Source organism: Neovison vison, chromosome 1, assembly GCF_020171115.1.
Source record: "Neovison vison isolate M4711 chromosome 1, ASM_NN_V1, whole genome shotgun sequence".
NCBI classification, from domain to species: Eukaryota; Metazoa; Chordata; class Mammalia; order Carnivora; family Mustelidae; genus Neogale; species Neogale vison.
In genome coordinates this window covers 52,927,197-52,951,141 of record NC_058091.1, presented here as the reverse complement: position 1 = coordinate 52,951,141, position 23,945 = coordinate 52,927,197, and the positions used below count along the sequence as shown (strand labels likewise).

General features: G+C 38.9%; 1 protein-coding gene across 6 annotated transcripts in view; it reads left to right on the top strand.

Moving 5' to 3' along the window:
* Nucleotides 1-3,467: 3,467 nt before the first annotated feature.
* SENP6 (SUMO specific peptidase 6) overlaps nucleotides 3,468-23,945 on the top strand; it is a 127,025-nt gene continuing 106,547 nt past the window's right edge. For 3 of the 6 annotated variants that reach the window (XM_044246978.1, XM_044246975.1, XM_044246970.1), the window contains exon 1: nucleotides 3,468-3,752. In XM_044246978.1, coding sequence (XP_044102913.1) covers nucleotides 3,701-3,752 — 52 coding nt within the window. In that variant the 5' untranslated portion in view covers nucleotides 3,468-3,700. The remainder of the gene's footprint in view (nucleotides 3,753-23,945) is intronic. The other 3 variants (XM_044246982.1, XM_044246985.1, XM_044246980.1) reach the window with 2 other exon arrangements.

Sequence of the window (23,945 nt, the reverse complement as noted above, 5' to 3'; positions counted from 1 at the left end):
ATTCAAGGACGTAGCTTTAATTAAAAAAGCAATCAAGAGTGATTCCTAGGTTGCTAGTTTATGAAAAACTTTGTACTGAGCAAGAAGCACAGCAGAGAAGTAGCTTTGGGGAGGATCTCATACTTTTGTATCCTTCCAAAGGGTCCTGTAGTCAGTCTTAATTCTGTTTTCTTCTGAATTCTGTTTGCACAGGATGATTGCTTAGCCTTGCAGATGTTGGTCCATTAGTCATTGCCATTGACCACTGTGGTTGGAGATGGGATGTTTGCTTTACTGAGTTTGGAAGAGTAAATTCAGGGTTCAAACTTGGCAGTGGGTGACAAGACTAAGTGAATAAAAAGACACTGGAGAAGATAGGGCATTAGAATTAGAACTGTGGGTGGCAGACTCGGTTTTGCTTTTTCTTTTTTCTAAACTTTCTTTAATGAAATAATTAGAAAAAATAAAGTAGCTTATTATGTACACTGCAATTACCCACACATTCAAACTTAAAATAACCTATCTTTTCTCCATCTTATCTTTTATGCCAGAATTAAATTAATATGACAACTAACAAGTTAGCTTACATCTCAGTAACATTTGCTAAATTTAAACAATAAAGACATGCTAGACTTTTTAAATAAAATCTTTAAAAAAAAAGGGGGGGGCGCCTGGGTGGCTCAGTGGGTTAAAGCCTCTGCCTTCAGCTCAGGTCATGATCCCAGGGTCCTGGGATCGAGCCCCGCATTGGGCTCTCTGCTCAGCAGGGAGCCTGCTTTCCCCCTCTCTCTCTGCCTGCCTCTCTGCCTACTTGTAATCTCTGTCAAATACATAAATAAAATCTTAAAAAAAAAAAAAGACATGCTAGACTTTTAATAAAAATTTCTAACTCAGAGAATTGATTTTGTAATCAGCCCTATTTCTAATATTCAAAAGCATTCTCAGCAGCATACGTGGGTGTCTTTCAAAATGTATAAAGAAGAGCTACTAACTGCATATTTATAAGTATACTAAATATATATGTATATATTTATACTAAATATATCTACATTTCAGGGACATGTTCTCAATCTGAAGTTTTCTAGGCCTGAATACCTAAATAAAGAGATACATGATACTATCAATTCTCAATGGATACGGTTCATATATATGGAAGAGTAGTGATTCCTGAAAATATCTTTAATCTTACACTTGAATATGGAAAGCGATCATTTTCACTTGTAATTGCAGACTCATAGACTAAATTAAACTGAACAGAAAGGAATTTGAGCTTGTTTAATCTAGTGATCTTCATAATGTGGTCCCCTAATCAGCAGCGTCGTGCATCACATGGGAACTTACTAAAAATGCAAATTTTCAGGTGCATTCCAGACCCACTGAATCAGAAACTCTAGGGGTGGGGCAGAGCAATCTGTTTTACAAGCCTTTCCAAGTGATTTTGATGCTACACTTTCAAAGTTGGAATTATGTGCTCCCATAGAGATTAGCTGAAATTCACACACACACAAAATAAAACAATGAACTTGGTCTTAAAATCCTAAATCAGATTGACTAAAAGACATCTTTTCTATAACTCCACCTTGTTATTCATTCCATATGTATATTAGTTTTCTATGGCTGCTGTAATAAAATAGCACTAATTTAGCAACTTAACAAAAATGTATTATCTTACAGTTCTACAAGGTCAGAGGTCCAACTCCTTATTTTCTTGAGCTAAAATCAAGATGCTTGCTTTGCTTTCTTTAAGTTCAAAGACAGAATCAGTTTCCTTGCCTTTTCTGGAAGCTGGCTTCCAGAGGCCACCCATATTCCTTGACTTCTGGCACCTTTTCCCATTTTCAAAGGCAGTATGCATGTATTTTTAAATCAGAGATTATTTTTTAAAACTGCATTTTGTAGTCTGTACAGATGAGTCCAGTTACCCACATCTGTCTATTATCTACACGCCTCAGTATTATACTGTCACTGGCACAGACTCTATGTCATAGAGCATCACAACCAGATCATTCAATATACTCAAATAACACAAATAACAAAGTATAATAAATTATATTCATTATATTATTTTTAAAAAATTAGGAAAGATTACTCATTTTAGGATAAGATGTTAACAGAAGCTTTAAAGGGAAAGGTTTTCGGCTTATGCCTTAGCTAACAGGACAATTAAACTAATTAGAACAGTTCATTCCTCAAAGATCGCACAGAATCATGGTTTTTCTGCATCGTCTTAGCTGTTGAATTTTCACTGACACACAGGGATTTTTGTTTTTTAAAGAGGGATAGTGAGGGATTTAAGAAAAATGTTCGCTTAGAGGACTACACACCTAAAGGAATTGAGTTTTGGTGGTGGAACTAAGCATAACTTCTTTCCTTTTCTGTATTGCGGATTTTCATTAAAGAATGTCTTATTTTTATAATTTTAAAAAGCCAAAGGAAAAAGGAAAAGAAGGAAAGCAAACGTGATATAATCACCTGCAATTAATTGTAAGGCCTGACTTTGTAAGGTAGGGAATGGTTTTTGAAATCTTAGGCACATACAACAGCATTTTTTTTTTTTACATTGTCATCCAAAATGTACTGTAGAATCTACCTTCATATATTATTTCGATAACCTTTTAAAAAATATAGGGGGACCACAAGTCATTTTCTGAACATGTGATTAGACTACTCCACTATAGCTTCCCTCTTCAGTTGGCTGTGGTTTAAATTCTAAGACCTGGTCAAAGAAAGGAACTTTTAACATTTTTGAGGCAATTGTGGTGCCACAGAAACCAAACTGATCACCGGCCTGGTTTAGAAGCGCTCACACACCAAGTCTGCCATGGGGCCCTCGCGGTCGAGATTTTGGGCGAAACGTGTCCAGGCCGAGTCGGTGCCGCGCAGGGCCGGCCCTACGGAGAGCCAGAGCAGCGGGAGCCGCAAATCGGCGTTCGGTGCGGCGCTGCAGACTGCTCTGCCCGCGAGCGGAGCCCGGGCTCCAGAGGGGGAGCGGCGCTGGGGGCGGCGGCGTCGGGGTGGGGGCGGGAGCCGGGCGGCAGCTCCAGCGCCCGTGGGGGAGGAGCGGCAGCGGCGGCGGCGGCGGCTGGAGCTGCTGTGGCGACGGACGCGAGGCGGTGGCAGAGGAGACCCACCCCTGTCCACATGGACAGTCGCAAAGGCCTCCGCTGATGCATTCACGCCTGGGCGGGGTGGGCGGACGGCCGTAGCGGCGGCGACGGCTGCAGAGGGAGCAGAGGGCCTGGGGGCGCCTGACGGTCGCGAAAACCTAGCCGCCCCGGCGCGGCGGCTGCGGCCATTTTACGGCCCGGGACGAAGGGAGGTGTGTTTGTGGGCTCGCCTTCAGCCTCTCTTCCTGGGGCCCGCGGCTGGGGAGAGCGTCTCAGGCGGCCTGGGTAGGCGGTGGATGGGGAGTCGTGGGCCGAGAGGAACCGGGCCCGGGAAGCGCCGTCGCCGTCGCCGCCGCTCGCGTTCCCCCGGAGGGGCCTGAGGAGAAGCCCAGGCCGCGGGCCTCGCCACCCGCCAGCCCGCGGATAGGCCCAGGAGCGCCTGGCCTGCTTTTGTGTAGGCCCATCTGGACGTGGGAGCACCGCCCCCCTGACGGCCGAGTTCTAGGCCCGCAACCCTGCGGCGGCTACCCTCCGGCGGCGCGGCCCCTCATCCCGGCGACCGCGGCGGTGGTGTGGGCCATGGATTAAGAAGGAGGCGGCGTGGGAGGAGGAAGATGGCGGCTGGCAAGAGCGGTGGCAGCGCTGGGGAGATTACTTTTCTGGAAGGTACGTCTATTTCTGCTCCTGCAGGGGGAGGGATGGGGAGATACAGGAAAGTGTGGCCTCCTGGTCTCCGGATATTCAGTTATTCGCATTGGGTGGGTTTGGGGGGTGGGGGAGGTGGCAGAGGCACCGGGGGGCGGGGGCTGCTGGGGCGATGGCGGGGAGGGAATGTGCTGCGAGCGCGTTGGGTTCGAGTCCGCGGATGCGGGGGGCTTGGCCCGGGCACACATAGCCGAGGGGGCGCAGGTGGATCCAGATAAGAGCTGGAATTGGTGGGTGCCCTTTGAGAGTGCATGGGTTAAGTCTTTGACATTTTGAAATATTTTGGTGGTGGCCTAAAGATGAGAGCAGATAGCATTCCGATCTTGTTTGGTGGTCCTGGAAAAAGTTAAAGATTGCTAAGGTCGGGTGAAATTGAGGGGCAGCTATGTAGTTTTACTTGGGTATGTTTTATATACGCCCTCTGCTATTTTCTGTTTCGCAGAGCTTCAGGCTTCCTTTTGCAGCCAGTATTATGGTCATGTCTGATATTCTTACGAAATGTGTTTTGTTCAAGATATTTTATGAAATAGTTTATCTGAAAGTAGAGAAGGAGATTCACAATGTCAATTTGGGGACGGTCTCCAAAGCTAATAGACAAAGTTTGGGTGGTTCCATTTTTATTCACTTGTGAGGGAAAGTTAAACATTTGCTGTAGGTGGGACTAAGTAGGCTTAAGAAGGGCTGTATGTTATTGTTGTGAATGGTGGTAATGGGTGACAATATTGGTTCTTTGCCCATGTAAGTAAGGACCCCCCCCCCACCCCAAATACTCGTAAATTCGTTGTGGTTGTGGACCAGGAACTTGAATGTTCATCACATTGCTGAATTTGAATGAACTATGGGTTCATTGTTTGCACTGAATTAAATATAAATTGAGTTCACAAATATGTTTAGAAAAATAAGTCTACTGGCCAGTGATTGTTAAAAAGGATTAACCACTCTGGATAATTTCATGAAGATAATTTTCATATACAGTATAAGCAATACTTTTTAAAAAATAATTAATTAGAAATGTTTCTGGATTAAGAAAGTGTATTTTAATTGTGCTACAGGTATTCTATAAGAGGGTGTAGAGGAGTAGGTATTGCCTTGCTTACGGTTATTAACAGCACCTGGAACAGTAACTGGACCACAGAGGTCCTCAGTATTACTCTAATGAACCAATTGGGCCTAACAGGGGAGAGAGAAAGAAAGCTTAATTTTCTTAATTCTTCCTTGAGTATAGCAAAGCAAAACCAAACAAAAAAACAAACTTAAAGGTGATGAGAGCTTCACGAGATTCCTAGTAAGAAGATGTGGAAAGCGTCTGTTTTTCTGGGTTTGTTTCATTCTACCTCCATTCTTATTTGACCAGAATAGATAACCTGTCAGAGACTGAGAGTGGTGCAGCTTGTGTTACAGGTGGTGCTGTGCTGTTGTTTTTTGTTTTGATATTGGAACCTCCAAAGATGGCTTGTTGATGGATACTTACTAATACATTCAGTATGCAGAAGATTGATTGATTGTATTTTTGTACTGCAGTAAGTTTTGGACTTCTACAGTTTTATGATTCAGTTAAAAAATTTTTTTTATTATTATTATTTATTTGACAGACAGAGATCACAAGTAGGCAGAGAGGCAGGCAGAGAGAGAGGGGAGGAAGCAGGCTCCCCGCCAGGCAGAGAGCCCGATGTGGGGCTCGATCCCAGGACCCTGGGATCATGACCTGAGCCGAAGGCAGAGGCTTTAACCCACTGAGCCACACAGGCGCCCTAAAAAAAATTTTTTTTTAAGATTTTATTTATTTATCTGAGAGAGAGCATGAGCAAGAGAGCAGTAGCAGAGGGAGCAGCAGAGGGAGAGGGAGCAGGGAGCCTGATGCGGACTTATCCCACGATGCTGGGAATCATGCTCTGAGCTGAAGGCAGCTGGTGAACTGACTGAGCCAACCAGGCGCCCCTGATCAGTTCATAATTTTGACTAGATGAACATAGGGAGGATGGAAAGAGCGTAAAAAAAAGCCAGCAAATATGAAGCTGATGGTGAATTTTAAACTGTTGCTTTTAGTTGAATCTAACTTAAGGGTCTAGGAATGTACAGTTACAATAAATTTTGAGTTTCAGCATACTCCTTTAGCATTCTCATAAAGAAAGCAGACGGTAACTCTTTACAATATGAGCATAAGAGAAAGCAAGGATTTCAGTTTCTCATATCTGATTTTTATATATTGTACTGAGTCTTTCTAAATAAATGGAATGATTCTTGTATTTTTTTGTATTTAATTCTTTTCTTTATACTTTGAATAATAAAATACTTCACCGTAACTTGCCATAGATTTTGTACTATACCATGCTTATGTTTTCAGTATATTTCCTTATAAGCCTTAGGATTTAATATTTAAACATCAATAGAGCATACTTTCCTTACTCTGGTAGATGTACTGAAAAAACTGAAGTAGATTTTCATTTACTCATCAGGTATATAATTATAGCCACCTATTCTGTGCTAGGCATTGTACAAACAACATGGTATTCCCTTATACTGTATTATTTTTCATAATAGCATTTATCACTTGATAAATTTATGTTTTTCAATCCTACTAAAATATGACCTCCATGCAAATAGTGACTTTGTCTTTTCACTATCATATTTCTTGCACTTGGAACGATTTGTTGTTAATAAAATAAACAAGGTGATAGCAGAATGATATAGACTGGAAGAAATACACAGAGCAAATAAAGGAGTGGGAAAGCCATTTTACATAGTATTAAAATCAGGAAAGGCCCTTCTGAGGAGGTGACACCTTAGTTCACCTTAATTTGGTAACACTTTAACTATGAGGTATTTCAGAGTATGGCTGAGAGGATGATGCCTGTAGAGTTTTGAGATGATACATGGTTCCATTTATGAAACAAAAAGGAGATCATTATGGCTGAAATGTAGAAAACAAAGGAGAGAGTGCTAAAAAAGAGAGGCAGCAGATCTGTTTGCCAAGGTGATGATTTTTATTTTATTCTAAGAAATGGGAAGTCATTGAAGAGTTTGGAGCCAAGGAGTGATTTATCTTTTTAAAAATCACTTTGTTCTGTGTACAATGAAGTAGAGAAGAGGAATAATAAAAGCAGGGACATGAGTTAGAATATTGGAGTACTCTAAAATAGAGGAGTTAGAATAGATTAGTAGATAAAAAGTACTAGGAGAGGGCACCTGGGTGGCTCAGTGGGTTAAAGCCTCTGCTTTCAGCCCAGGTCATGATCCCAGAGTCCTGGGATCAAGCTCTGCACTGGACTCTCTGCTCAGAGAAGCAGGAAGCCTGCTTCTCCCTCTCTGACTACTTGTGATGTCTGTCTGTCAATAAATAAAATCTTAAAAAAAAAAAAAAAGTACTAGGAGGTAAAAAACCGTTCAGTTGTAAAATAATCACAGGTGAAAAGTACTGCATAGGGAATATAGTCAGTAATAATGTAATAATGTTATATGATAACAGATGGTGACTTCCCTTAGAGTAGTGAATAGTGAGTAATTATAGAATTATTAAATCAATATGTTGTACACCTGATATGAATATAACATGTGTAAAACCATCAGAGGGGCTTAGATTAGAATGGTAGCAGTGGAGATTGGGGAACAGTGGTTAGACTGAAGATATGTTTGGATGTAGAGTTTACAGAACTTCTTGATGGATTGTATTTTGAGAATTTTGATTGGTGTTGTGGGGTAATTCCATATACTGAAATAGAGTAGACTGGTAGAGGAATGAGAAGTTTATGCCTCTGCTTTGGTCAAATTAAGTTTGAGGTGCCTGTTTGTCATCCGTGTTCTAAATTGTGTTTTATTTCCTTATAATAAAGGAAAAAAATAAGTAAAATATTAATTCTGTTTCCTTTTCTGACTTCATTAGGGAAAAGGAGACCTACTGGCTACTATTGTATTTAATTTTTTTAGTATAGTATCACACTAAAATTGTATGAATTTAGTTAGGCTACAACTTACATTGAACTTCTTTTTCTCTTCGTTTCTTTCTCTTCTATACATGTAAGGTTGACTTATACCCCTTTTCTACATTTGATAATAGGTTGGCAGTTTTTCTTTTCATTCATTCAGCAGGTATTTATTGAGCAACTGCAGTATTGTAGGTACTATGAGAGGCACAGTGATGAAGGGGAGAAAGAAATGGGTTCCATGGGTGAGGAGAGTCAGTGATCAAATAATCACACTTGTAAATGTAAAATTACAACTGTCAGGCATACAACAAAAGGAATTATTTATAATAACAAGAATTTGATCTAATTAGGGCACTTTGAAGGATAAGTAGGAAAAGGAAAGGTGGGAAGGCAGAGCTTTCCAGGCAGCGGGAATAGAATAGAGGGAGCATGGCACGTTTAAGGAACTACAAGGACAGTTTGATGCTGGCAAAGAGGGTGGTATGAGATAAACTGGACATAGCATTATTGATTTGCTTCCCAAAAGGTCATTGGCTACCACATGGAAAAGGATGCTTTAGAGAAGAGCAAAGATTATCAGCAAGTTCAGTTAGGGCAAAGGTGATAGTAACTAGCTTGTTCGTCTAACCTTTTTTTTATTTTTTATTTTTATTTTTTATTTAAATAATCCTCCCCCCCCCTTTTTTTTCCTCTGTGGAATCTTTAACAAATCTACACCCTCTCTCATTTGTTCCCTCTTTTTTATACTGCATTTACATCTAATTTTCTTTCCATTTGCCTTTTTTTTTCTACCAACTAATTGCCTCACCAGTATTTTCTCCCATTTTTTTGGTCTTCCCTTTTGCATGTATGTGTATATGTATACATACATGTGTATATGTATGTAACTACTTTGCTTTCTTTTTCATTTCTGCTCCATTTTGGACTTGGACCCCTGGCTTGAAAAGCCTGATGTTGAACTTGAGCTGTTGACCTCTATACCAGCAAAATCTATTATCTTCAAGCAAAGTGTTTTCTATTTCCCCTTAATCATACTTCTGTCTTACATATAAGTGTAATAACCCAATCAGTTTGTCAGTTTTACTGGGGACTGTAAATACTTCATAGGATCTCTTGAACTAAAGCACAACTTATTCTAAGTGATTGATATTCCTTGAATATGAGCAAGGTCTTTAGTTTCCACCTGCTAAGTGGAACACATCACAGAGTTCTCCATTTATCCCTGCTCCTCCTTCTTTTGATAGCACCACATTTAGAAACTAATCACACTACCATTCCTTTTTTACTCCTTAAGTAAGAATTTTTATTTCCTGGTATCCTCCCAGTTGAATTGATTTCGTGTACTCATGTGGGACAGAAGAGTAGAACATCTCTTAGTATGGCATTTTTATTAGAAATGCAATGAGAACATGAACTCAGAAGCCGGAGGCCAGGATTCAACATTTAGTTCTTACTTACTAGTTGTGTGATCTTGGATAGATTTCTTAACCTCTTTGTGTTTTTACATCTGTGAATCAAGGATAGTAATTATAATTACCTCATAAAGATGCCATGAACATTAAATGTATTATTGTAGTTTGATTCTTAGAACAATTCCAGGCATATAATCCCAAGCATTATGTGTTAGTTGGTATTATTATATTGATTTTCTTAGGGAAGAGAAGACTTCCTTTTCTTGCTTTCCTTCTCTTTCATATTGCCTTCATTTTTATTTGAATTCATTTTACTGTTTTTCTTTCAGTTACAACCTTCTCTTTCTGGGTATTAACTAATTGTTGTGGGGTTTTTAGATTTTTTTTTTTTTTTTTTACATTTTATTATCTTTTAAGTAATCTAGACACCCAATATGGGGCTTGAACTCATAACCTGGAGATCAAGAGTTGTGTGCTCTACTGACTGAGCCAGCCAGTTGATTGCTCTTGATGTTGTAGGTTGACTGGTGTAGTCAGAGAGGCAAGAGGGAATGAAATTATATAGTCCACATGTCTACACTTCCATAAATTGATTGTTTCTGTTGCCATTACTTAACTGTGTTGAGTATTTGAGGAAATCAAGAGTTGTAGAGGGGTTATGTGACCTAGAAGAAGTCAGTGGGAAAATCAGAACTGGAGCTCATGATTTGACTTATAGCCTAAACTTCCTTCAGCTTTTCCTTCCTTCTTTCCTCTTTCCCTCCCTTTTTTATCCCTTTGCTTCACCCTTTCTTCCTTCTGCCTACTTTTCCTTTGAGAAAAGGGCTGGACAAGAGAAGGAAAAATAATAGGAAATTATCAGTAATTGATGAAGCAGCACTCTAAAATGGTAAAAGCAGAAGTCACAGATCTCTTAAGGCCCAACTTCAGAAATTACCCAGTCCCTTCTGCCATATCTGTTGGCAAAACAGGTCACAGAATTAACCCCAAATTAGTGGGAGGGGAAATGGACTACCATTCAGTGGGAAAAGTGGCAAAGAATTTGTAGTCCTCTTTAATCTACACAGGTGCCTTTCCTCTCCCATTTACCTGGTTTTTTTAAAAGATTTTATTTAGTTGTCAAAGAGAGAGAGGAGAGCACAAGCAGCAGGAACAGCAGGCAGAGGGAGAAGCAGGTCCTGCTGAGCAAGGAGCCCTAGGCAGGAGATGATCCCAGGACCCTGGGGTCATGACTGAGCTGAAGGCAGATGCTTGACAGCCACCCAGGCGTCCCTGGTGTTTTTTTTTTTAATTCTTTCAACAAAGTTACAGTATTTCTTAAACTTGAAAATGACAGTTTTACAAGATCCAAAAGTTTCTGATATCTGGGCAGTTTGGGAAGCTACAGAAAGACAGAACAAAGTTGGCCACACAATTTGTAATTTGTTTCACAGATAAAAATAGCAACATAAACAGTTATTGGTTTAACTTTTCTTTGGTAAGGGGCTGATTGAAAAATTTCTGAATCCACGTAAGTGGAAATAAGAAAGGAGGAAGAATATTGAAACTTTTCTTTCCTTTTTTGTTCATTGAGTGATGTGTGGGTCATGGGAGTTGTTATTGTAATCTTTCTCTTTGTCATTACCTAAACTCTTAGGAAGCATGGTCACATAATTTATATTAAAAATTAAACTAACACTATGTTAATCCAAACACAACAGTCTGTACAAAGTCAAAGACACAATATTAATGAGCACAATTACAACCCATCTAAGTTGTATATATTGCTGAGAATGATGCGGCGTGGATGGATGGTGATCTCTTACTGTGAACTGCAAATTATGGTTGCCAACATCAGCTAAAACAACAAAGAAAGGCAGAAAGTAAGTACAGAAGGTAGATAAGCTATGCACTATCCATTTGACACTAAAAATGGTGTTGCATCAGCTCCTACTTTTTGGGTTATCTTGGGTTTTGTACTTCATAGAATTTTCTGCATCCAATCACCAAAAATTAGAACCTCTTGTCTCCTGAGGATACTGACTTTCAGTGCTAAAAGTGGGACAGTTCTAGGCAAATGGGGACATGTGGACACTTTGCCTTATCCCAAGTTAACAACAATTGCTCTGAGGCCATCTGAAGTTAAAGGTTTGATTAGTAATACAATAAATGATATTCTGATCTCGCCTTCGGAGGTGTTTTGCTATTTCAAATACATTTTATGTTTGGTTTTTAGTATGGTTGAGTTCCCTCCCCACCCCTCACATTAACTATATTATAATCTTTGAAATAGAGCAGGGAGAAAAAAAAGCAGTACTGTGTCCAGTAAATAGTAAATTCACTTCTTCATTTTTTGCAAAGATTAAAACCATTTTTTAGGACATAAAGAGCTAGAAATTCCTTGAGACTTTTTGTAGACAATGTAGTAACCGTGTTGTCTTTACAGATTCAAATATCTGTAAACTTTCTACCCTACAACTTCCTATGTATGAATCTGCCACTAAATCTTGAGAACATGGTGAAGATACTATTTTGACTCTGCCTCCATAAAAACAGTATCTTCCCTGCCTCGGTAACTCCTATGTTTGGATGAAGTGGGATTCCAGGTATTTTTGTCATTTAATCCTTTCTTTACCCTAGGTTGGTCTCCATTCCCTATTATCATCATAGGGCATTTATCAAAGAATGATTTAGTTTTTTCCTAATAGCGGTTAAGTCTAGAATATCAGCTTTTCCTTCACAGTTTCAGTACCAACTCTTGAGTCTCCTTTATCTTCACTATTTACAAGCTTTATCTGTTTCTAAAATTTACCCCCTAATTTAAGCTTACTGTGAAACTCTTTCAAATTTTTTCTTGTTGAATTCTGCATTTAATGTTCAGAATTAAAGTGTCATTGGTCCACTTCCCTGTATACTGCAGCCATCTCTTACTCTGATGATCTTCTCACCTTTCTTTGGAGCAGAAGGAACAATGTGACAGTCATTTCTGAGTTGTTGATGTCCTGGCTGTGCAATTTTGTGTACATTAGGCTTGAGATAACTGAGTTTTTAGAATTGTGTTTTCCGTGTTAAGGTAGAACCAACTGCATTACTTTGGGATAAGATACCACCACTTGATATTTTTGTTCTATAGAAGATTGGGGGCTTTCAGAAACACCAGCAGCACCAGACAGCTGCCTGATAATGACCTTGGACAAAACTAAGTGTATGCAGGCATCCTGCCAAAAGGTCCGTAGAAACCCACTGAATGGAATGAAGAAGTAGGTAGATAAACCAAGAGAACTCTGAACAGTAGCTGGATCCTGAGGCAAAGGATGTGTGGTTTTGGTGACTCCCAGAGAAGTTTAATTTCGTATCACTCCCAAGAATATAATATTCAGACTTCATCTTGAAGTAGTACTGGATAATCTCTTGGTCTTCTGTGCAAAGTACAAAGGTTTTATAGAGAGAATCACCTCAGCTGGGTGATTTTTCTGCTTCACGTAGCATCTGTGAGTGTTTTTCAGTGGTAGTTTGACTGGTCTGGAGGTTACAAGATGGCTTCGTTTAAATGTCGGACTCTGGTGGGTATTGAAAGGTAGGCTTTTGTCTCTCCATGTAGTGTAAAGGCCTGTTCACATTGTCTCTTCAGCAGGGTACTCAGACTTGTAACATGGTTGGTCAGAGCTCCAAGCTTGGAAATCCTGATAGGTTCTTGAGGAAGACTGGGGCTATACTGCTATAGAATCACCTGAAATTGCTTTAATTGAGATTTTCTGACATTTGCATTTAATTCCTCTTTATTTATTTATTTTTTATTGCTCTTATACTTCTAAGTTTCAGAAATTCTATCATAGTGATCCTTTAAAAAATTTATCCTCTTTTTCATTATTTTTCTTAAAGATTTTTCTGAGAGAGAGAGAGCAACTGCATGCCTGTGAGTGGTGCATGGGGCAGAGGCAGAGGGAGAAACAGACTAGACTCCCTGCTGAGCAAGGAGCCTGATGCAGGAGTCAATTCAAGGACTCCTGGAACATGACATGAGCTGAAGGCAGATACTTAACCACCTAAGCCACCACACCCCTCTTATTTTTCCAACCTTATAGTGATAGTTTAAAAATTATTGGGAAATATTTCCTAAGAATACTTACTAGACTAAAGAAAACATTACCAGTACAGTTGAAGCTGGGGTGATCCCCATCCTTTTTGCATCCTCTACCTCCAGGGGTAACTATTGTCCTTGATTTGGTAGTTATCTTCCTCATGCAGTTCATTGTATTTTACTCTTTTCTCTTTTTTTAAAAATTCATTTATTTATTATAAAGAGTATACATGGGTGAGTGGGGGGAAAGGCTGAGCGAAAGGGAGAGAAAGAATCTCAAGCAGACTCCAGGCTGAGTGTGGAGCCTGCTGAGGAGCTCGATCTCACGACCTTGTGATCATGACCAAAACAAAATCTGGAGTCAGACACTTAACTGACTGAGCCACCCAGGCACCCCATGTACTTTTTTATTCTTTATGTATGTATCTCTAGACTCTGTGTGTGTAAATTATTTTGCACGTCTTAGAACATTTTATGAATCACATTCTGTATTTTTTTACACCTTGCAGAAATTTTTCATTCCTACAGCATTGGTTGAGAGATTAATGTTATGAGAATTATTCTAGTACTTCCATTTTTTAAAAAAATTTATTTGACAGAGAGATCACAAGTAGGCAGAGAGGCAGGTAGAGAGAGAGGGGGAAGCAGGCTCCCTGCTGAGCACAGAGCCCGATGGGGCTCCATCCCAGGACCCTGAGCTCACAACCTGAGCCGAAGGTAGAGGCTTTAACCCACTGAGCCACCCAGGTGCTCCTCTAGTACTTCCATATTCATTGCCATTTAGGATTTCCTAATATGAATATACTACAGTTTATACATCCCTGTTTGTGGAAATTTAGGTTGTATCCATCTTTTTACTATTACATTGCTACTGTGTATACTGTCATGTGTTTCATATTGCTACTGTGGAATCTTTTAATAGTACTTTTACTTGTGCGCGCGTGCGTGTGTGTGTGTGTGTATGTGTGTCTAGGGCAGAGGTCACCAAACTTTTACTGTAAAAGGCCAGATAGTAAATATTTTACACTTTGCAGTCTGAATTTACCGTGCTGCAGTTACTCAATGCTGTTATTTTAGCAAGAAGGCAGTCATAGATGAGACATAAGCAACTGAGTATGGCTGTGCCAGTAAAACTTGACAGACACTGAAATTTGAATTTCATATAATTTTCATATGTTATGAAACATATGATTTTCCCCCCAACCATTTAAAAATGTTAAAGCCATTCTTAGCTCATGGGCCTCATAAAAACAGACGGCAGGCCAGATTTGGCAGGGCCATACTTTGCTAACACACGATCTAGTATATCCCTTAGTGATGAAATTATTAGGTCATGTGCAATTTCAGCTTCATGTAGGTATTGTCAAAATGATCCCCAAGTGTTTAGACTAACACTTTTAAAGTTTTCCAGTTTAGGGGTGCCTGGGTGGCTCAGTCGGTTAAGCATCTGCCTTTGGTTCAGGTCATGATTCTAGGGTCCTTGGATCAAGCCCTCTGTTGGGCTCCCTGCTCAGCAGGCGTGGTCTACTTCTCCCTCTCTCTATGCCCCTGCTCAAGGGCACTCTCTCTCTAATAAGTAAAATCTTAGAACATAAAATGTTAATTAAAAAAAGAAGTTTTCCGGGGTGCCTGGGTGGCTCAGTGGGTTAAGCATCTCCCTTTGGCTCAGGTCATGATCTTAGGGTCCTGGGATCAAGCTCCACATCAGGATCTCTGCTCATCAGGGAGCCTGCTTCCCCCTCTCTCTCTGCCTACTGCTCTGCCTACCTGTGATCTCTCTTTCTCTGTCAAATAAATAAATAAATAAAATCTTAAAAAAAATAAGTTTTCTAATTTGTACACATCGTCACCCACTTCACAGTGTTTGGTGTTTTCACCCACTTCACAGTGTTTGGTGTTTTACTTTTTGCTAATCTGATGGGATTATCAGATGGTGTTTTTAATTTATAATACTCTGGTTTATTGTGAGATTAAGTATCTTTATTGCTGCATTAAAAAAAACCTATTAATTAATCGTTCATTCAGTATTCAGAAAATATTGCATGCCAGTGGTGCCTGGATGTTTCATTCCTTAAGCCTTCAACTCAGCTCAGGTCATGATCTGGGATCATGCCCAGCAATCAAGCTCCCTGCTCAGTGGGGAGCCTGCTTACTCTCAGGTCTCTAAACTTGTGTTCCTTCTCTTACTGTCTCTCTCTCTCAAATAAATAAAATCTTTAAAGAATATATATATAGAGAGAGTGCCCACCTAGAGTGAGTTTGGGGCACATGAGTAAAGTAAACAAAATACCCCATAAGTTTGTTTTTGTGCTTGTAGGGTTATTTTGTGTTCTGTTCTTATTTGCTCAATCATATCTTCTACGTATTTTGTTTTTCTTTTGGAGTGTTGGGGTTCATTATATACTCTGGACAGTAAATTGGATTGGTTGAATTATATGAATTGAACATATATCTTATGAAATTATTATTATTTTTTTAAAGATTTATTTATTTATTTGACAGACAGAAATCACAAGTAAGCAGAGAGGCAGGCCGAGAGAGGGTGGAGGCAGACTCCCTGCCGAGCAGAGAGCCGGATGTGGGGCTCCATCCCAGTACTCTGCGATCATGACCTGAGCTGAAGGCAGAGGCTTTAACCCACTGAGCCACCCAGGGGCCCCATGAAATTATTTTTTAATGAATGAAATAATTTATGAACAGAATTTTTTAATGTACTGTAGTTATTTGTTGTTGTTTTTTCCCCAGTGGCTTGTGCTTCTTGTGATGTAAGCCATCCTTTGGTTTTTTGGTCCTTTGTATTATAACTTTTTTGTTTTAATAATTACTGTTCTTTAGTTTTTATGAGAACAGGAGTGCCAGCCAGGTATACAGGTTAGGTTAACAGAATTAGGAAATCTGTTTGTAGTATGTATATTATGTTCCCTTTATATTAAGAGATATTTTAAAGACTTTATTAAATATTTGCAAGTGATATATTATAAAAGATTAATATCCAAAATATACAAAGAACTCCTATAACTCATTAGCAGAAACATCCAAATAATCCAATTAAAAGTAGACGAAAGGGGTATCTTGGTGGTTCATTTGGTTAATCATCCAACCTTGATCTCAGCTTAGGTCTTAATCTCAGGGCTGTGAGTTCAGGCACCATTTAAAAAAAAAAAAAGAAAGAAAGAAAATGGAGAAAATACTTGAATAGACATTTTTCCAAAGAATACCTTCAGATGGCCAACAGATACATGAAAAGGTGCTCACCTGTCACTCACCATTCCATTCGTCCTATCCACTCATCATTCAAAATATATCTGAAGGAAACAGTGTCGGGGGGAGGTGGGTAAAGATTAAATAGGTGATGGGAATTAGGAATGTACTTGTGATGAGCGCTGGGTGTTACATGGAAGTGTGGAATCACTATATTTTACACATGAAACTAATGCTACACTGTATGTAAAAACTTTTTTAAAAACTACTATGTCAAAGAGATAACTGCATCCACATATTCATAGTAGCATAATTTATAATAGTCAAGACATAGAAAAGTCCAAAGTATCCATTGACAGGTGAATGGATAACGAAGTTGTAGTACATATATACAATGGAATATTATTCATTCATAAAAAATAAGGAAATCTGCAATTTGTGACAACATATATGGACCTTGAGGGCATTTTGCTAAGTGAGATAAGTCAGACAGAAAGATACTGTATGATCTCACTTATATGTTGGATCTAGAAAAAAGATCAGATTTATGATTATCCGAGGGAGGGAATGAGGTGAAGGGTAGGAGACTTGGAGAAGATGGTCAGAAGGTACAGACTTCCCGTACTGGGGATTTAATGTACAAAATGATGACTATAGTTAACATTCCTGTGCGGCACTTTTAAAAGTTCTCGAGAGTAAATAATCACGGGAAAAATTTCTCATGAGTTTTCATGTGATGAGTTGTCATCACAAGGAAAAGAACTTTTCGCTTTGTGTCTCTTTGAGGTGATGGATGATAACTGAATTTACTATGGTGGTAATTTCACAATACATATAAGTCAGGTCACTGTGCTGCACATCTTAAATTTATACAGTGGTATATGCAAAAAAACTGCGAAAAAACCAGACTTTTTTCCTAACCATGCAAAATATTTATTTTTTTAAACGCCTTTTTTAAAGGGCAGTTTCAGGTTCACAGGAAAGATGCCAGGAAGATAACAAAGATTTTCTGTGTACCTTTTACTTCCACACATGCATAGCCTCCACCTGTATCAACATCTCCCAGCAGAGTGGTATATTTATTCCAGTTGGTGAGCCTGTATTGACATAGGGGCACCTGGCTGGCTCAGGTGGAAGAGTGTGTGACTCTTGATCTTGGGGTTGTGAGTTTGAGCCCCATGTTCAGTATAGAGATTAATTAAACCTACATTGACATATCATAATCACCCAAGGTCCATATTTACAATATGATTCACTCTTGGTGTCTTAGAGTCTGTGGGTTTAGACAAATGTGTAATGACTTGTATCCATCATCAACATACCATATAGAGTATTTTCAGTGCCGTAAAATTCTGTACTCCACCTGTTTTTCCTTCAAATCTGTCTCCCCCAACACATTTTTGGAAATTACTGATCTTTTTTTTTTTTTTTTTAAAGATTTTATTTATTTAGTTGAGAGAGAGAGAGACAGTGAGAAAGAGCACTAGCGAGGAGAAGGTCAGAGAGCGAAGCAGACTCCCCATGGAGCTGGGAGCCCGATGCGGGACTCGATCCCGGGACTCCAGGATCACGCCCTGAGCCGAAGGCAGTCGTCCAACCAACTGAGCCACCCAGGCGTCCCGGAAATTACTGATCTTTTTACTGTCCCTATAGTTTTGCCTTTTCCAGAATGTCATATTGTTGAAATCATATGGTGTGTGGCCTTTTTTTTTTTTTTAAGATCTTATTTAATTTATTTATTTGAAAGTGAGTGCTTAGAGGGGAAGAAAAGAGGGTCAGAGGGAGAGGCAGACTTCCCCCCCTGAGCAGGTAGCCCAATGCAGGACTCGATCCTGGGATTCCAGGATCATGACCTGAGCTAAAGGCAGTTGCATAACTAACTGAGCCACCATAACTGGTGCCCCAGTATGTAGTTTTTTCACATTTCTTTCCATTAGTATTATGCATATAAGTTTCCTCCATGTCTTTCATGGGTTGATAGCTAATTCCTACTTAGGGAAACAATATTCCATTGTCTGGATGCACATAATTATTCATTCACCTACTGAAGGAAATCTTGGTTGCTTCCAAGTTTTGGCAGTTATGATAAAGCTGCTATAAACATTTGTGTGCAGATTTCATTATGGCTGTAAGTTTTTAACTCCTTAAATACCAAGCAGTGCAGTTGCTGTATGTTAACAGTACATGTAGTTTTGCAGGAAACCACGAAACTACCATTTTGTATTCTCACCTGCAGTGAATGAGAATTCTTATTGTTCCACATCCTCACCAGCAGCTGGTGGTGTCAGTGTTTTCAGAGTTTAGCTAGGTGTGTAGTGGTATCTCATTGTTTTAATTTGATGACCTGTAATGTAGAGCATCTTTTCATATGCTTATTTGCCATCTTTATATCTTCGGTGAGGTGTCTATTAAGATGTTTGGCCCCTTTTTAAAAAATTGAGTAGTTGACACAAAGTAGTGAATTAGTTTCAGCTGTACAACACAGTAATTCCACAAGTCTATACATAATGCTCACTACAAGTGTAGCTACTATTGGTCACCATACAATGCTATTATGATACTATTGACTATATTCTCTATTCTGTGCCTTTTATTTGAAAAGATTTATTTACATATTAGAATGTGTGCATGCATGAGCAGGAAGGGGGTATACCAGAGCAGAGGGAGAAAGTCTTCAGCAGACTCCACTGGGTCTCAAGACTCTGAGATTAGGACCTGAGCCAAAACCAAGTGTCAGACACTTAACCACATGCTTCACCCAGGCACCCCGTGCAGTGCCATTTATCCATGTTATTCATTCTATAATAGGAAGCCTGTATCCTATTCCCCTTCACCCATTTGCCTATTCTACAACCCTCCTCTCTTTTCCCATTTTGAAAACAAGTTTATTACTGACTTTTTAAAAAAAGGATTTATTTATTTGAGAGAAAGAGAAAAAGAGCAAGAGCATGAGTAGGTGGGGGGAAAGGAATAAGTGGACTCCCTGCTGAGAGGGAGCCCTATATGGGGCTCAATCCCAGGGCCTCCAGGATCACAACCTGAGCCAAAGACAGGCACTTAACCAATTGAGCCACCCAGGCACCCCCTTAATTATTGACTTTTAAGAGTTTTTTGTATATTTTGGATATAGTCCTTTATCAGATTTGTCTTCTGCAAATATTTTCTCCCAGTCTGTGGATGGTCTTTTAATTTTCTTGACATTATCTTTTTTAGAGCGGAAGTTCTTTTTTTTTCCTTTTTTAAGTGGTAGTGTGATTCTACTTTATTTATTTATTTAAATCTTACTTAGTTACCATACAGTGCAGTATTGGTTTCTGGAGTAGAATTCAGTGATTCATCACTTAACTACAACACCCACAGTGCTCATCACAAGTGTCCTCCCTAATACCCTTCACTCACCTCCCTCCATGAACCCTCAGTTTGTTCTTGAAGAGTCTGTTATGGTTTATTTCCCTTTATCCCTTCTCCCTCTTCCAGTGTGTTCATCTGATTTCTTTCTTAACTTCCACATACGAGTGAGATCATGGTATTTGTTTTTTTCTGACTGACTTATTTTCCTTGGCATAATATACTCCAGCTCCATCCACATCATTGCAGATGGTAAAATTGCATTCTTTTTGATGACTGAGTAATATTCCATTGTATATATACACCACATCTTTGTCCATTCATCAGCCAGTGGACATATGGGCTCTCTCCGTAATTTGGGTATTGTTGATAATGCTGCTATAAAGATCAGGGTGTGTGTACCCCTTTGAATTTGTGTTTTTGTATTCTTAGGGTAAATACCTAGTGCAATTGCTGAGTAGTAGGGTGGTTCTATTTTTAACTGCGTGAGAAACCTCCATACTGTTCTTGAGTGGCTGTACCAGTTTACAGTTCCCACCAATAGTGTAAGAGTTTTCCCCCAGAAGTTCTTAATTTTAATGAAGTCTAATTTATAATTTATCAGTTCTTTCCTGGAGTGTCCTTTGGGTGTTGTATCTAAAAATCATTGTCATACCCAAGGTAATCTAGGTGTTCTCCTGTGTTATCATGTAGGAGTTTTATAGTTTTGTTTGCATTTTACAGTTAGGTGTATGATCAATTTTGAATTTTTTTTTTTTTTTTAAGGATGTAAGGTCTGTGTCTAGAGTCTTTTTTTTTTTTTTTTGACATGTGGATGTCCAGTTGTTCCAGCACCATATTTTTAAAAGACTAATTTTTGTTCCATTGTATTGCCTTTTTCTCCTTGTCAAAGGTAAGTTCTTTTTTGTTCATGTTGCTCTATTTTGGGCTCTCTGCTTTTTCCCACTGATTTGTTCTTTTGCCAACACCATACTGATTTGATTATTGCAGTTTTATAGTAAGATGCAAAGTTGGGTAGTGTCAGTCATCCAGATTTGTTCTTCATAAGTACTGTGTTGCCTATTCTGGGCCTTTGGCCTGTGTACATAAACTTTAGAATCTGTTTCTTACTATCTACAAAATAACTTGGTGACATTTTGATTGTGGTTACATTGAATCTATAAATAAAGTTGGGAAGAATTGGTAACTTGACAATATTGAACTCTGCTATCCATGATATTATTTCATTTTATTTTTATTTCACTTATTAGAGTTTTGTAGTTTCCCTCATATAGATCTTGTATGTATTTTGTTAGCTTTATAGGTAAGTATTACCTTTCGGGGCATGCTAATGTAAGTGGCATTGTGTTTTAAATTTCAAATCCTGCTTTTTCATTATTGGTGTATTGGAAAGCAGATGAACTTTTGTATCAACCTTGTATCCTGCAGTCTTAACTATAATTGCTTATTAGTTGCAGAAAGTTTTTTTGACCGACTGTTTTGGATTTTCTATGTAAGTGATCATATCTTCTGTGAGCAAAGAGAGTTTTATTTTTTCCTTCCCAGTCTATATCCCTCCTATTTCTTTTTCTTGTTTTATTGAATTAGCTAGAATTCCTAGTGCAGTGTTGAAAAAGAACAAGAGTGTTACTTTCCCCTGGTACCTGATCTTAGTGGAAGAGCTTCAGTTTCTCACCATTATATATAATGTTATCTGTAGATTTTTGTAGATATTCTTTATTAAGTTTAGGGAATTCCCAGGTATTCCTAATTTACTGATGTTTTTTGTTTTGTTTTTTTAAAATCATGAATAGGAGTGGAATTTTATCAAGTGATTTTTCTGGGATGCCTGAGTGGCTTGGTTGAGCGATTGCCTTCAGCTCAAGTCATGATCCTGGACTCCCAGGATTGAGTCCTGATCAGGCCCACCTTCCCACTCACATTCTCGCTCTCTCTCATTCTCTCTCTCAAGTAAATAAATTCTTTTTTTTTTTTAAGTGCTTTTTCTGCCTCCGTTGATGTAATTGTATGACTTTTCTTTTTTAGCCTATACATGGACTTAATGGATTCCATTAATTGACTTTTGAATATTTAGTCAGCCTTGCAAAGCTGGAACAAATCCCATTTGGTTATCGGGTATAATTCTTCTTAAACATTGTTGGATTCAGTTTGTTAATATTTTGCATCTGTGTTCACGAGAGATATTGTTTGTAGTTTTCTTATAATGTCTGTCTGGTTTGATAATTAGGTCTCATAGAATGCTTCTATCCTTTGAAAGAGTTAGAGAGTTGATATAGTTTCTTCCATAAGTGTTTGATAGAATTCAACAATTAATCCATCTGGGCTTGGTGCTTTCTGTTTTGGAAAGTAATTTTCTAAGATATTATTTGTCAGAGAGAGAGAGAGAGAGAGAGAACACACACAAGCAAGGGGAGCAGCAGGGAGAGGGAGAAACAGGCTCCCCACTGAGCAAGGAGCCCAAATTGGGGCTTCATCCCAGGACTCTGGGATCATGGCCTGAGCTGAAGGCAGATGCTTAACCATCTGAGCCATGCAGGTGCCCCTGTTCCTATAAATTCATTGAAGAGTTTTATGGCCCAGAATGTAGTCTTTGTGATTGTTCCATGTGAGCTTGAGAAAAAATGTGGTTTTTCTGTTGGATGAAGTGGTCTGTAGATGTCAGTAATCTGCAGTTGATTGATAGCATTACTGGGGTCACGTGTGTTCTCAACTGATTCTCTGCCACCTGGAACTGTACATTTTTTTTTTTAATTTTTTTTTTAAAGATTTTATTTATTTATTTGACAGAGAGAAATCACAAGTAGATGGAGAGGCAGGCAGAGAGAGAGAGAGAGGGAAGCAGGCTCCCTGCTGAGCAGAGAGCCCGATGTGGGACTCGATCCCAGGACCCTGAGATCATGACCTGAGCCGAAGGCAGTGGCTTAACCCACTGAGCCACCCAGGCACCCGGAACAGTACATTTTTTAATACAGGAATGTTACAGTCTCCAGCTGTGATAATGGATTCATCTATTTCTCTTAGAGTTTTTTAGTTTTTGCCTCACCTAGTTTAACAGTGTTATTAAGTATATACCTGTTAGGGATTGTTATGTCTTCTTTAAGAATTGACTGTTACTATAATGTAGTACCCATTATCTCTAATAACTTCCCTTGCTTTGACATCTACTTTGTCTGAAAATACAGTTACTCCTGCTTTCTTTTGATTATTGTTTGCGTGGTATATTTTTCTCCATCTCTTTACGTTTAATCTATATTTGTCTGTTTAGTGTCTGTTTAAAATGTGTTTCTTGTAGGTGGCATATGGTTGAGTCTTGTTTGATCCACTTGGAGTCTTTTGATTGGTGCATCTAAACCATTGATATTCAGAATGATTATTGATAGAGTTGGATTAATGTCTACAGTATCTGTTAGGGTTTCTACTTGTGATATGTTTTTGTTTTTTGAATTATAATTTTCAAATGTTAACTGTTGCTTTTGGAATAAACTCTACTTGATTATAATACATTACTCTTTACATATTACTGGATTTGATTTGCTGATATTTAATTAGGGTTTTATATCTGTCTCCATGAGAGAGTGGTAATTTTCCTTCCTTGAATGCCATTGTCATGTTTGGAATTAGGTATTCTCACTTTGAAAAATGAACTGTAGAATGTTTCTTTCTTTCTTTCTTTTTTTTCTTTTTAAATATTCTGGGAAAATGAATTTGTTGCTATTTCTTAGGAGATCGAAAGAAATTACTAGAGGGTTGTGTGGTTGGCTCAGTTGTTACAGCATGTGATTTTTTTTTTTTAAGTTTATATATATTTATTTGACAGACACAGGGAGAGAGGGAACACAAGAAGGGGGTATGGGAGGAGAAGCAGGCTTCCCGCTGAGTAGGGAGCCTGATGTGGGACCCAGTCCCAGGACCCTGGGATCATGACCTGAGCTGAAGGCAGATGCTTAACGACTGAGCCACCCAGGCACCCAGAGCACATGATTCTTGATCTTGGGGTCATGAGTTTAAGTCCCATGTTGGGGGTAGAGTATATTTAAAAACAATAGCAGTAACAGCAGAGAACTAAATTATTTCCCGTAACATCCGAATAACTTTTTTTTTTTTTTTTTTTTTAAAGGAAATAGCTATAGAGAGGCCTTTAGGGTCTGAATATTTCATGTAAAGGTTTGTAATAATTCAGTTTCTTTTATTGATGCAGCAGTGTTCAGAT